Source organism: Marmota flaviventris, chromosome 9 (genome assembly GCF_047511675.1).
Source record: "Marmota flaviventris isolate mMarFla1 chromosome 9, mMarFla1.hap1, whole genome shotgun sequence".
Lineage (NCBI taxonomy): Eukaryota > Metazoa > Chordata > Mammalia > Rodentia > Sciuridae > Marmota > Marmota flaviventris.
This window is the reverse complement of record NC_092506.1, coordinates 93,491,317-93,504,228: the sequence shown is the minus strand read 5'-3', so window position 1 is coordinate 93,504,228 and position 12,912 is coordinate 93,491,317. Positions and strand designations below refer to the sequence as shown.

Sequence of the window (12,912 nt, the reverse complement as noted above, 5' to 3'; positions counted from 1 at the left end):
GCAGGTTAGACAACAAATGATATGGAAGAATCATACCAAAGAGACTGAGGGAAGGACTGCCCTGTTACAGTATAATCAGTCGTAAGCAATAATCTAAAGTTCCCAAATATACAAAATATGATTAGACCGCTCTGGTGAGACATTTGGCTGAGAATGGTAGGTCATTGGCTTACTTGAGTCCACTGTTTGATGGAACAGCAACAGCTGTTTACAGCAACAGCCCAAATAACTCACAAGAAATTACTGCAACTATTGAGAATTCCTTAATTCATTTGGAAAAGTAGAATAATGCAGAAGTGAGGGCACTACTTCATGGCTTTGTAGTTCATATACATCTCATTTTGAAATCATTAAATTAACAATAAATATAGGTAAATGTCTTTTAATTTAGTTAACAAAAATCAGCCTTAATATTTTTTAATGAAAAAGTCTTAAGTTTCTAAATTTTCAGAGCTAGTGGATTAGTAGACTTTAACATCTGGCTTAAAATCACCTCGATAATGGCAAATCCCACTTTAATCCATTAAATTCTCTCAGAATTGTTCCATTTTTAAAATCAATGAACTGAAATATTTCATATTCTGACCATAATTTCCTTTTTCCATGATCATTGAATACCTCTGATCAATAAACAAGAAACACTAGATTCTTGCCTAACACCCATTCTATCTATTTAGTAAATCACTGAATCTTGTGTATTTCATTCTAATACACTGATTTCCATTATCTTACTAGGAACCTGTTAATTCCCTAATCCAATTGATACTTCTATATCTTGTCCTTTCCATAACATTAGTGGACTTAATACTTCAGAAAGTATGTAGTAAATGAAAATTAAGGACATTTTGTTTAAAATTAAAGAGCAAATATTACAGAATATACAAGATGGTAGAATCACATCAAAAGACTGATACTCAATTTCTTTCACTAAAGTATTATGAAAGTGTGAGGTCATTTGGGCGATACAGATACACTATGAATGCTTTTATTGGTGAAAGTCCTGTCATGAGGAAAAAAATCACAAATAGCAACCTTCAAAACATACCTAGCCACTGTTGCTGTGATATTTCACACCAGTATTTTCTCACTGAAAGAATGTCTTTGAGTAGTATGTTGCTACAATCAGCTCCATAAATAACACCATTGGATGAATCTTTCACTGTATCCATGATATAATTCAAGAGTTCATGACATTTTAGTCTGGGTGCTCCTATTTAAAAATAAAACAAAGAAACATATAAAAATATTTCTCTCATCAATAAACTGGCAGCAACATTAGATTCTTCTCTAGCACATACTGTATCTGTATAGTAAATCACTAGATTTAAAATCTTAAATTAAGAACACTTGTGCTGGATGTAATAGCACACACTTGTAATCCCAGTTACTTGAGAGGCTGAGGCAGGAGCAATCATAAATTCAAAGTCAGCCTCAGTACTCAGCAAGGCCCTAAGCACTGAGGGAGACCCTGTCTCTAAATAAAAAAATAAATAAATAAAAAGGGCTGGGGATATGGCTCTGTGGTTAAATACAACTGGATTCAATCCCTGATTAAAAAAAAAAAAAAAAAAAAAAACTTGGAATGAAAAATACTTAAATAACAACATTTGGGACATTAATCTCTCCTTTTCACAGAAAAAGGATTAAAAAATATGGGGCTGGGGATGTGGCTCAAGCGGTAGCGCGCTCGCCTGGCGTGCGTGCGGCCCGGGTTCGATCCTCAGCACCACATACAAACAAAGATGTTGTGTCCGCCGAAAACTAATAAATAAGTATTAAAAAATTTAAAAAAAAAAAAAATATGGCCCAAGGGCTGGGGTGGTAGCTCATGGTTGAGTGATTGCCTTGCATGTGTGAGGCACTGGGTTCGATCTTCAGCACCACATTAAAAAAATAAATAAAATAAAGATATTGTGTCCATCTACAAAAAAACAAACAAACAAACAAAAAAACACCTATGACCCAAGAGCAAAGTCAGCCAGTTGTCTGTTTTTGTAAATAAAGTTTTTTTTAAAAAAATATTTACTTTTGAGGTGTAGTCGAACACAATACCTTTATTTTATTTATTTATTTTTATGTGGTACTCCGGATTGAACCCAGGGCCTCGCACATGCTAGGCGAGCGCTCTACCACTGAGCCCCATAATAAAGTTTTATTCGAATAGAGTCACATGCATACCCATTGTGTACAGCTGCTTTCAGGCCAAAACAACAGAGTAATTAAGGCAAAGAACACCTGGTCTGTAAAGTCAAAATATTTACTATCTAATCCATCTACAGATGAAGTTTGTCAAGCCCTGCAGGAATATACAGCAAAATCAATAATTATTCTATCCTTACTAATTCACATTCACATTTCTAGCATTAGACTTAAAATGATGCAAAATTCCTTCCCACTTTTATAAAGAATGAATTTATTAGAATAACAAGATTACAAGAAGGCTCTTTACACTGAAAAATAAACATTCTTCCAAGTTCTACAATAGATATACAAACGTTGTACAAATATGTAAGGCGTAATTTTAATAGCATATTATTTGAGATTCTGAAAATTCAGCATTAATATATATTCTTAAAGGTATAAAAACTATATTTAAAAATAACTATTTTAGTAATTCATATTGACGTCATAGCTCAAATGTTATCATAATTTCAATAATGACTTATACACTGATATACCTTATTCCGTAAGTATTTCATAATTTTAAGCACCTGACCAAGATGAACTGTACTACCACATGAACCTTTTTTTTTTTTTTGATACTGGGGATTGAACACAAGGGTGCTTTATCCTGAGCTACATCCCCAGTCCTTTTTATTTTTAGACAGTGTCTTGCTAAGTTGCTTACAGTCTTGTTAAGCTGAGGGTGGCCTTTATCTTGCAATCTTCCTGCTTCAATCTCCCAAGTCACTGGGATTACAGGCATGTGCCACTGTGCCTGGCCCCCATATATTCTTGACATCATGTGCATCTCTCCCCTACAAAAATGTTTTTATCATCTATGTCTGTTGTTTTATCAAATCCTTAGGGAAGGGAATTAATCTTTATATCCCCATAAATAGCTATGTAAACTAATATTAGGCTGAAATCATATTTTTCAATGTTGTTTATTCCAATATATTCTGTTCTCTGCCAAATTGGAGAAGTGTTTCAAGAATTATACTAAAAAAAATCATGCTGACATATTTTTTTTCCCTAAAAATAAAAACTGTCTTATATCAGGGGAGTAGCTTAGTGGTAGAGCAATTGCTTATATAGAGCAGTTTTTATGACAGACAAAAAAAAAAAAAAAAAAAAATCTGTCTTAAAAAGACCTAAGGTGCTTACAGAAACTTCATGGAAGCTCGTGGAACTAAACATTTCTTACAGGTTGGTTTCTTGTTTTCTATGCTGTCTGCTTTGTGCAGATGCAGACAAATGCTAACATAAAGGAATGAAAAATACTTCCTTATTTGTTCTTTCCCAGCTGCCTTTCCCTTGTTTTTTCCCCCCTAATGTCTTGTTTCTATCATACCATTTATGGATACCAATGCTAACCAAGTTTGTCAAAATCTGGACATGTGGGGCTGGGGTTGTGGCTCAGTGGTAGAGTGCTTGTCTAGCACTTTCGAGGCCCTGGGTTCGATCCTCAGCACCACATAAAAATAAACAAAATAAAACTATTGTGTCCAACTAAAAAATAAATATTAAAAAAAGTGTTTAAATATTTACAAACATCTGAGTTTTCTGATTCATAAAGTTGCTACCAAAATCATATCCTTAACTGCAAGGACTACAGAGTCTGAGCCCAGAAGTCCCTAAACAAATGTTTCTTCTTCAGCACTGAGTAAATGCCCATTTCCTTACAAAAGCTTACCTATATTTTGATTAAAAAATACCACTGTACAAGTTCAGCTCTACAATATGGGAGATATACTGCTTATCAGTAGCTAAAAAGACCTGGGTTTTGTTGCTGTCATTTTTCTTAAGTGATAGTAAACACAACATTAGCTGAGGATGGGCTTTGCTTGCCAAAGAAATTAATGTGATCTCAGAAAGAATCAGTAAAAATATACTATAAAAAATATGCAAATCCTGTTCTATCTGTACTCATCCGAATATACCCAAAAAATTGATCACCACACCTCGGGAGATATAATTAAACTAAAGAATATTCAGGGGGGCTGGGATTGTGGCTCAATACAGTGCTCGCCTAGCACATGCAAGGCCCTGGGTTCAAACTTCAGCACTACCTAAAAATAAATAAATAAAGGCACTGTGTCCATCTACAACTAAAAAATAAATATTTAAAAAGAAAAGAGTATTCAGAAGAGAGTGAAATAAAAACTAAAACATATGAGCTAAAGAAAGAGGTATATTTACCTAAGAGGACTCAAGGGAAATACTATGGCTATCTTCAAATACCCCAAAGGATCTCATGATAAAAACATGATTAAGTAGGTATTTTTGTGTATTCTTAGAAGCACTAACAAAAAACAGACAGGGTTTAAATAAAGCTGTTCAAAGATAGAAAAGAAAGTTGAAATGGTATATTCAGTCATTTACACAGTATTTGTATCTGAGTGCTTGGGATGTAGAGGGGGATACAAGAATGAGGAATTGAAATAATTTTTAATCCTTTTAATTCTAAGATTTTATCATTTTAAGCTTGAATAAATTCTCCAAAATATTTGAACCTACAGTATTAAAATTCATTATATATGCTAGAAGCTATAATTAACATACTTATGTTACCATATTCAGATCAAACTTTTGTATGGTAGCCTATTAAACCATTTATTTCAAATAAATAATGTTGCTTACTTTTATTTGCACATTTGATGAAGTATCTGACCAAACTACTGATTTCTTGCATCTTTTTCTGTCTGGAGGTTTGTGTTGAGGCTGATACATTTGGTTTTGCTGTCCTCAGACATTCTGTTTCTTTCTGAATGTATTTCTGCAAAAATCTTCAAGAAAATGAAATAGAATTCCAGAAAAAAAATTATGCTTAAATATTTATAATTTTAAAATGTTCTTAATGTCATCACAAAGAACATCTTTTAAAACCACATTGCTTTGCTCAATGTACCAGCTAACTGAAACAAATCCCTTTTTCGAGGCCTAACCTCTACAACACCAATATAGAGTCTGGCCTGCAATGTTCTCAATCTATAGCCTTCCTGACTTTTTATTTTATTACTTGCTTTCTCATTTTGTCATTAAAAGTTCACAATATTACTGATGGCTTTCAACCCTCTCTTCCTCCTTCCTAACTACCTGATCATACCTATAGCCTTTAAGTGAAGCTCTACCTTCATGACTAGCCAGTAGTATCAGGTGCCAATTTGGCCTACCTAATCAGCTAACACAAAAAAGTACTCACCTTTATGTAATGACTGTATTAGTGGTATCTAAAATAAACCAAATAACCAGAGAACAAGGAACATGCATTTTTCATGTCACATTTATTCAAATCTGTAACAGTGTAGTACCAAATAAGAGCTAAAAAATTGTTTATCTGTTCTAAATACTAAAAGACAACTAAATATTCCTATTTCCTCTTGATTGCAAATATTGTTTCAAGTTATTCAATGCCCTCAATATTCTACATTAACTTTAAATACTTCATCTTTCCTAAGCCTTACAAACTGCTACAAATGGACTTTATGACTGAAAATCATGTCTCAATGTAAAAACCAATCAATCCTGTTTGCCACTTCGTTCTATCCAAGGATATCTTTTCATTGCCTAAGATTTTATTTTTTAACTGTATTCATCTCAAAGTATCCTAATATTTCTTTCACTTGTTTTACTATAACTTAACCCATGGCAGCTGCTTATAATTCCAGTAATAAAGATGTCAAAATAACAATTAAGTATTTGTTATAACTTCAAATTTCTCCTCTAATTTGCAATGAATTCTTACAAACTAATCCATATGAAAGGAATTCTTTCTCAATATCAGTGGGACATGTATAAGACATTTTGTGGAACACTGATTTAATACTTTAAGTATTCCATATAATAAGCATCCTTTAAATATAATGCTTTGGATAATGATTAAGTGCTAACTTCATATGCAAGGCACAATAAAACACAGGTAGCAAAGCCTTACAAAAATTTCTCAACAGAAATAAAACTGAAAGACAAAGCAAAGACAATTTTAAATGTACAATACCTAAAAACAGCATCCCAATTCAAATATTTTCCTTGTTTGGAATCTGAATGCCTATCTAAATGTTGAACTGTTTCAGGATCCCGAATCAGGCGTTTAAATTTCTCAACTTCTTTCTGAAAACAAAAATGAACATGATAATGTATTACCGATCACATTCAATTTCAAGGAAAAATTAAATCTAAGCCATTTACTACCTACCCTTCGTTCTGTAGCTCTATCATGTTCTAGTTGCCGGCAGCAAATAAGCAGATCATTAAGTGCTAAACTCATGGTTCAGGATTTCAGAACATTCTTATCTGTAAAAATATATATATATATATACATATATTAATAATAGTAATAATAATTATGTAATCGTTTACTTCATTTATATATTTTTCTCATGCTAGGGACTGATCCCAGGGCCTTACAAATGCTAAGCACATGCTCTACCATTGAATTACACTTCCATCCTTTACATAACTTAGACTGTGTTATTAACAAGCACATTGTCACCAAAGGCACAGTGGTTTTTCTTAATATCTGCATGTTCCAATAGCAGTTAAATTTAAAATATTTCTTAGAACATATCAAAACAATGTTCCAATACTCAAATCTATTCTTTGTTTACAGTAGCAGGATAAAGTCTAATTTTCTTGTGAAAAAAAAAGCAGTTCAGTATTATCTTCATAAACAGAAGATGTTCATTCATTGATACGTGAAACAATATTTCCTTCACACCAACTATGTTCAAAGTACTATGTTAGGGATAGCTAACCTCCCCCACAACAAAAAAAGAACTAAACTAACACAAATCCTACCCTTAATGGAGATATAAGTGGGGAAGAGGAAAATAAACAAGTAAAATGATAAAACCATGGGTAATTCCAATATGCCTTCAAGGCAACAAAAACACAAAAAGAAAATAACAGTACCGACGATGGTGTTAGATAAACTGTCAGGGAACATATCTCAAAGGAAGTTATCATAAAGTCAAGACCTGAATGAAGTGATGCCAATTACATAAGGAGCTAGAAGACCAACACTGCAGGGAAAGAGACTAGTATAACCAAAGAGTCCTGAGAAGAGTGTGGTATGTTGGAGAAACTAAAGGTTCCACTCCCAATATTCAACTGAAATAATACAGATTTCTAAGTAACAGCCTTTGAATTGATAAATCCAATGTTCCTTTTCAGATTTTAATCAAGTTAATCTCTTTGAAGACTTTCACAAAGACTACATCCTGTCTTCTGAGAAATAACTCTGGCTTGACATGCCATTCTTGTCTATTGGTTAAGAGCATGTGAACTCTATAGTAAGATTGTATTGGTTAAAATCCTGATCCAGTCACATAAAAACTCTACAATAGACAAAGTTTGTTCATTAATCTCTCCAAATCCGTTTTCTCAATAACAAAACAAAAAGCAATACTCATATATAGCTCAAAGGAGTGTCATAAAGATTCATGTTTAACACAGTGCCTTGAAAACAGTTCATGTTAGTAATTATCATATTCCCCTTTTTATGACAGTTTAATACGTCTCTTTGATGGTTCTTCCTCTCACACCTCAAATAAAGTGTTTGTCTCCTTGCTCTCATTCGTTGCTGTCTTCAATGTGTTGAAGACTCCAAATCTTATTCAATGCCAGACCTCGCTCTTGGGCTTTAGGAACTTGATACACGCATTTCCCCGTCTGGAAAGCTACTACCACCCTCCAGAACAATTTACACAGTCATTTCCAGGTCAAACTGATTCTCCCAGGTTGCATTTCCACAGAACCTGTTGCTCTACCACTACAGTACTCTTTTATAACATTATCACCATGAATTGTAGTTGTCTACTTATCTGTCTCTAGGAAAAAACATTAACAGCTAAGGCTCACTTATCTTCACTTCTTTAAGCAAAAAGTCACACAGCTTAAAATCATTATTCAAACTCTGGTACTGTGGTTCCAGGGCCCATGATCTTAACCACGAGGCTGAAGTTTAAATCTCAATAAACGGTCGCCGTCTGAAAGTATCAATTACGAGTGAAAAAAAAAAAAATGACTTTGTCAAGCCACTTAAATTTGAACCGTAAGGTAACAGGGTTCAACTTAAGAGTGTGCATGCATATTAGACAGACACACACACACACACACTGCTCCCCTTCCTGGCTATTGAATCCCGAGGGATTCCACCTCTACAACCCCTTTTTTATTTTTTGATACAGGGTCTAGCTAGGCTGGCCTTGAACTTAAGACACTTCTGCCAGGGCGCCAGAAGCAGTTGGGATTACAGGCATGCACCAGCAAATTTAAAGTCCGCTAGGGGCCGAGAACAAGGACAGGAGAAAGAATAATGAGGACCGGCGGCCGGAAACAAGGGGTGAAGACAGGAGGCTAGGGCAGCTCGGAAGCAATGTATGGGACTGCGATCCGGGGCAAGAGGACCGACTGGGACCACGCTAATACACTCACGCACAAGCCACTGCGTAGACCCCCGTCCCTACCGCCGCGCTCTGACCGCCAAAGTAGTATATCTGGAGGCGGCAGGGGCTGCAGCCCAAATCCACGCTCCTCTGGCCTCCTCCCCACCACAGCTTCGCAACCCGTTATCCACGGTCTTTCCCGCTTCCGGCTCAAATGCAGCGTGGCGGCGGAGCTTCAGTCCCGGGAGAAAGAGGCTAGCAGAGCGGCAGCGCACAGTATGCTCATGCGCAGGAACATCACGCGCTCTAAGCTCAAAACACTAGGTCCTCCAAAACATTCGCCTGGTCCGAGAAGGCGCGCCTGCGCCCTGCCCACCAATAGCGAGCTACCTTACGCCTAGGACTCGCCCTGAGGCTCCGACACCCCACCTCCTCACCCTCTTCGGCCCCACCCCTCCAACTCTGCGGACGGAAATGACGACAGCGCCAAGGAGCTCGGAGGCGGGTTGCATTTCGGCGCCTTTCTTTGCCCTGCGGAAGCGATTGGTTGTTGTCGGGCCAGAGAGGCGGGACAAATTGTCGCGGGTTCAGTGCCGCCAGTGGAACCGGGAGATGCGGCGCAGGAGCTGTCGCTGTGTTTGCCTTCACCTGAGTCTCGTCTCTTATTCTGGCTCCTTCTGCGACTCGGATCATGTTGTTACCTTCAGACGTGGCCCGACTGGTATTAGGTAAGCGCGGGCACCGGAGGAAGGGTTACTAGACCAGGCGAAGCTAGACGGAAGGACCTTAGCGGCCAGAGGCTTTCCTTGGGTGGGGAAGCTTTGGGGGTTTGCCGCCTCGCTTACAAGTTCATATCTGGTGATAATTCTCCGTCCTTTGGAGGCTCCGGGAAGTTTAAGCCTCTTTGTAGGCGAACGCTCCTCTCCTCAGGGGCTGCGTGGCGAGGGCAGGCTCGGGGTGGAACACCTGGAGCCTGGATTCCGAAGAAAGTCGGGCCTGCGCGCTTAATTGCGACCCCTGGTAGAGAGTTGTCTACGTGACAGACAGGCTGTGTGTTCGTTAACCTTTCCCTTGTCAGAGCTGAGACCAAAATAGAACTTCTCAGGCATCCCGCTTTGGAAAAAGGCCTTTCGGACGCCCTTCTCGTATCCTGGCCTTAGAATTTAGGATTTGGGGACTGATGGGGGTACTCTTTCTCCATACTCCCCGCAGTACGTCGCCCAGCATAGAGGTTTGAAATGCCAGTTGCATGTTTTAAAACAGTCGTAATTCCAATTCCTTTGAACAAAAAAATTCAGGGAGGAAATGCCTTTTAGTTACACATTTTATAGCCCTAGTTGTTCCCCCATTGCAAGAGTGGTTAGTGGGCTACTTGTTTGTCTGAATGTATTGTCTGTGTAGGAGAATTTTTTTGTTCTTGTTTGCCCCCTGAAAGAATAAAAAGGATTGTAACGAGAGCCATGGACCACATAAAGCTCAAAAGCTAAGCCAATGATTTACAAATATCATGAGTCGTCCCTAAAAGTAAATGGTAAACATATGTGATGAAACCTCCCGTAGTTTCAGCAACCATTATTGTACTACCATTTTTTTATTGTTCGAAAACCCCAATTGTTTTGTGCCTTTAAAAATACTCAGCCCGTTCCTACATATATATATATATATATATATATATATATATATATATATAGTATTTGTGCAGGGCTCATAATAAGCACATTTGTGAGAAACCTGGGGGTGGGGGAGAATGGTTCCACCATTCATTTTTGGAAAAAACTAATGACTGAACACAAAAATTTTGTTAATGTTTAATCTTTTCCTCACTTTTTCAAAACTGATTATCTATAGGATCTACTCCATACGTTCGATTAAAAAGCTGGATGCCTTGAAATCATTATATTTATTAGGCTTACCTATAAATTATAGGTAAGTCAGTGAAAAGTGGACTTTCATAATATGCATTGATAAACCTTATGTTTTTCCTCTATATTTGCTTAAGAATTTTGTCTTTTAGTAGTTAGATGATCCAATTGAACTTCAGTACTCATAGTCTTAAAAATGGTGTTTCAACCTCAGCATTATTGACATTTTAGAGTGGATAGTTTTTTATAATAGGTAGTTGTCCTATGCTCGAATTTTGTAGGATGTTTTAACAGCAGCTGTTCTTTTGTCTTTTTCCTCTCCTTTTTTTAAAAAAATTTATTTTCTAGTTGTAGTTGGACAAAATACCTTTATTTTACTTACTTATTTTTATATGATGCTGAGGATCAAACCCAGGGCCTCTCACATGCTAGGCGAGCGCTCTACTGCTGAGCCACAACCCCAGCCCCTCCGCTTCTTTTAGTGGATAAAAACTTAAAAGTCATTTGGGGCGTTTTGTCCTTAATGTCTTCACATTACAGTTACTGCCACCAATCCCAGCAATATACCTCCTCTTACTTCTATTTTAGACTTTTGTCATGGCTTCCTAAATAAGTCTTTTTTCAGTGTTGGGGTGGAACCCAGGATGCTTTACCACTGAGCCACATCACCAGCCCTTTTTATTTTTGAGACAGGGTCTCACTAAGTTACTGAGGCTGGCCTAGAACTTGTGGTCCCTCAGCCTCAAACTCCCCAGTCCCTGGGATTATAGGCATGTGCTACTGTGCCCAGCTTTCCTTGTAGTCTTCTTGTAATTCATCTTATTTGCTATTATAAATCTTCCTAAAGCATGCACACCAGGCCAACTATTCTAAAAGTTGAAATAGTTATGCACTTAATGAGTGTACAAAAAGAGCAGGCCTTCCCCATTTTCAGCTCTTGATTTTGTTATTTAACATTATAAATCTTAAAATTATATACATATATATCAGAACTACCATTTTATTAGCTCTTGATTCTTATGTCATACACTCTCCACATCTATAGCCCCTTCTGTATTAAACCCTTTTTTCCCATGTTTTTTTGTGTGCCTAATAAATTCCAAATGCTGTACCAATTTCTAAGAATTAAAAATCAAGTTTTCCCCCTTTACATTTATATGATTAGGGTTTTTACCCTTAAACATATACAACAAAACCACTTTCCTTAATTTCATCTTACTCTTTTTATACACTCAAATTTATTCACATAACAATTTAGTTGCTTTACTTCATCTCCTTTGCATTCTTCAGCAAATTATACTGACTTCTGCACCTCATTACTCACTTGAACAGCTCTGGTTATCAGTGTTATTTATTGCCTTTGGACACCACTTTGGTTTTTATCAGCATATCAGGTGAGGTGCTCTGTTGAACTGATCCTACTTACCTCTCTTACTTGATCTCGTCTTAACATTTGCCTTACGCTGCAGCAAATGTTTCAGGGCAAACTACTTGAAGTATCTCCCCATATTCTTATATATTCTGCCTTTCCTTGTCTAATATGCTTGTATTCAAGATTCAAGTAAGTTCGAAATCCCAGGGGCTCAGGAGGTCAAGGGAGGAGGATCCCAAGTTCAAAGCCGGCCTCAGCAACTACGTGAGACCCTGCCTCAAAATAAAACATAAAAAAGGGCTGGGGATGTGGCTTGGTGGTAAGCATTCCTGGGTTTAATCCTTATTCCCCCCCCCCCCAAAAAAAAAAAAAGATTCAGTTCAAACATGATCTCTGAAATCTCTCCCAACAATTACAGTTAGTGCTTTCTGCCTAAAGGTCTTATTGTAGCTGTGATTTTTTTTTTTTTGGTAAGTCTACCATTTTTGCTATTTTAAGTATGCAGTTCTGTGGTATTAAGTACATTTACTATGCTCTGCAACTGTCAGCATCATCCTTCTCTATACTGAAACTTACTTTTTGTCCATCTCAGTATTTATATATATATTTACATATATATATTATATATATAAGTTGTAGGTGGACACAATACCTTTTTTTATATATATAATGTGCTGAGGATCGAACCCTGTGCTTTACACATGCAAGGAAAGCTCTAACACTGAGCCCCAGTTTCAGTATTCTTAATCTTGGATTAATGAACAAGCTTCTGAAGTTCTGTGAGCCTCCAAAACTATCTGTAAAAGTTTATATGCATCCGGCATTTTTATAGATGAAGGGTCCTGAATTTTCTTCAGTTTCCCAAATGGGTTTGTTACTTTCTATATGGGTCAGCATCTAATCAGAAGTAAAAGGAGTCAGTGTATTTAACATAGAAGTATCTAATGAGGGAATTGGCTACACTGGTGATAGAAGAACTAAGAAGCCAAACAGCTCACTCAAGGCTACTCAGAGGTTACCATAGCAGGAAGCCATACACTAATCAAGAGGACAAGGAGAGAGAAAGCAAACCAGAGGCAACTGTAGAAGATGGAAGATAGACTTTTATTTGTAAGAGGGCACTAGTGAT

The 12,912-nt window shown here is 36.9% G+C and overlaps 2 protein-coding genes across 12 annotated transcripts in view; one reads left to right on the top strand and one right to left on the bottom strand.

The window, feature by feature from the left end:
• The window catches only part of Atm (ATM serine/threonine kinase), a 153,612-nt gene extending 144,828 nt beyond the window's left edge, over window positions 1-8,784 (bottom strand). For 9 of the 10 annotated variants that reach the window (XM_027930673.2, XM_071616673.1, XM_071616674.1 and 6 more), the window contains exons 1-5: window positions 8,631-8,784; window positions 6,359-6,456; window positions 6,161-6,273; window positions 4,804-4,949; window positions 1,046-1,210 (exon numbers count right to left, since the gene is read on the bottom strand). In XM_027930673.2, the coding sequence (XP_027786474.2) occupies window positions 1,046-1,210; window positions 4,804-4,949; window positions 6,161-6,273; window positions 6,359-6,430 (496 nt within the window). In that variant the 5' untranslated portion in view covers window positions 6,431-6,456; window positions 8,631-8,784. Of the gene's footprint in view, window positions 1-1,045; window positions 1,211-4,803; window positions 4,950-6,160; window positions 6,274-6,358; window positions 6,457-8,598 lie in introns of all 10 variants that reach the window. The other variant, XM_071616672.1, reaches the window with a different exon arrangement.
• A 369-nt stretch (window positions 8,785-9,153) lies between these two features.
• The window catches only part of Npat (nuclear protein, coactivator of histone transcription), a 50,621-nt gene continuing 46,862 nt past the window's right edge, over window positions 9,154-12,912 (top strand). For both annotated transcript variants that reach the window (XM_071616671.1, XM_027930730.2), the window contains exon 1: window positions 9,154-9,277. In XM_071616671.1, the coding sequence (XP_071472772.1) occupies window positions 9,241-9,277 (37 nt within the window). In that variant the 5' untranslated portion in view covers window positions 9,154-9,240. The remainder of the gene's footprint in view (window positions 9,278-12,912) is intronic.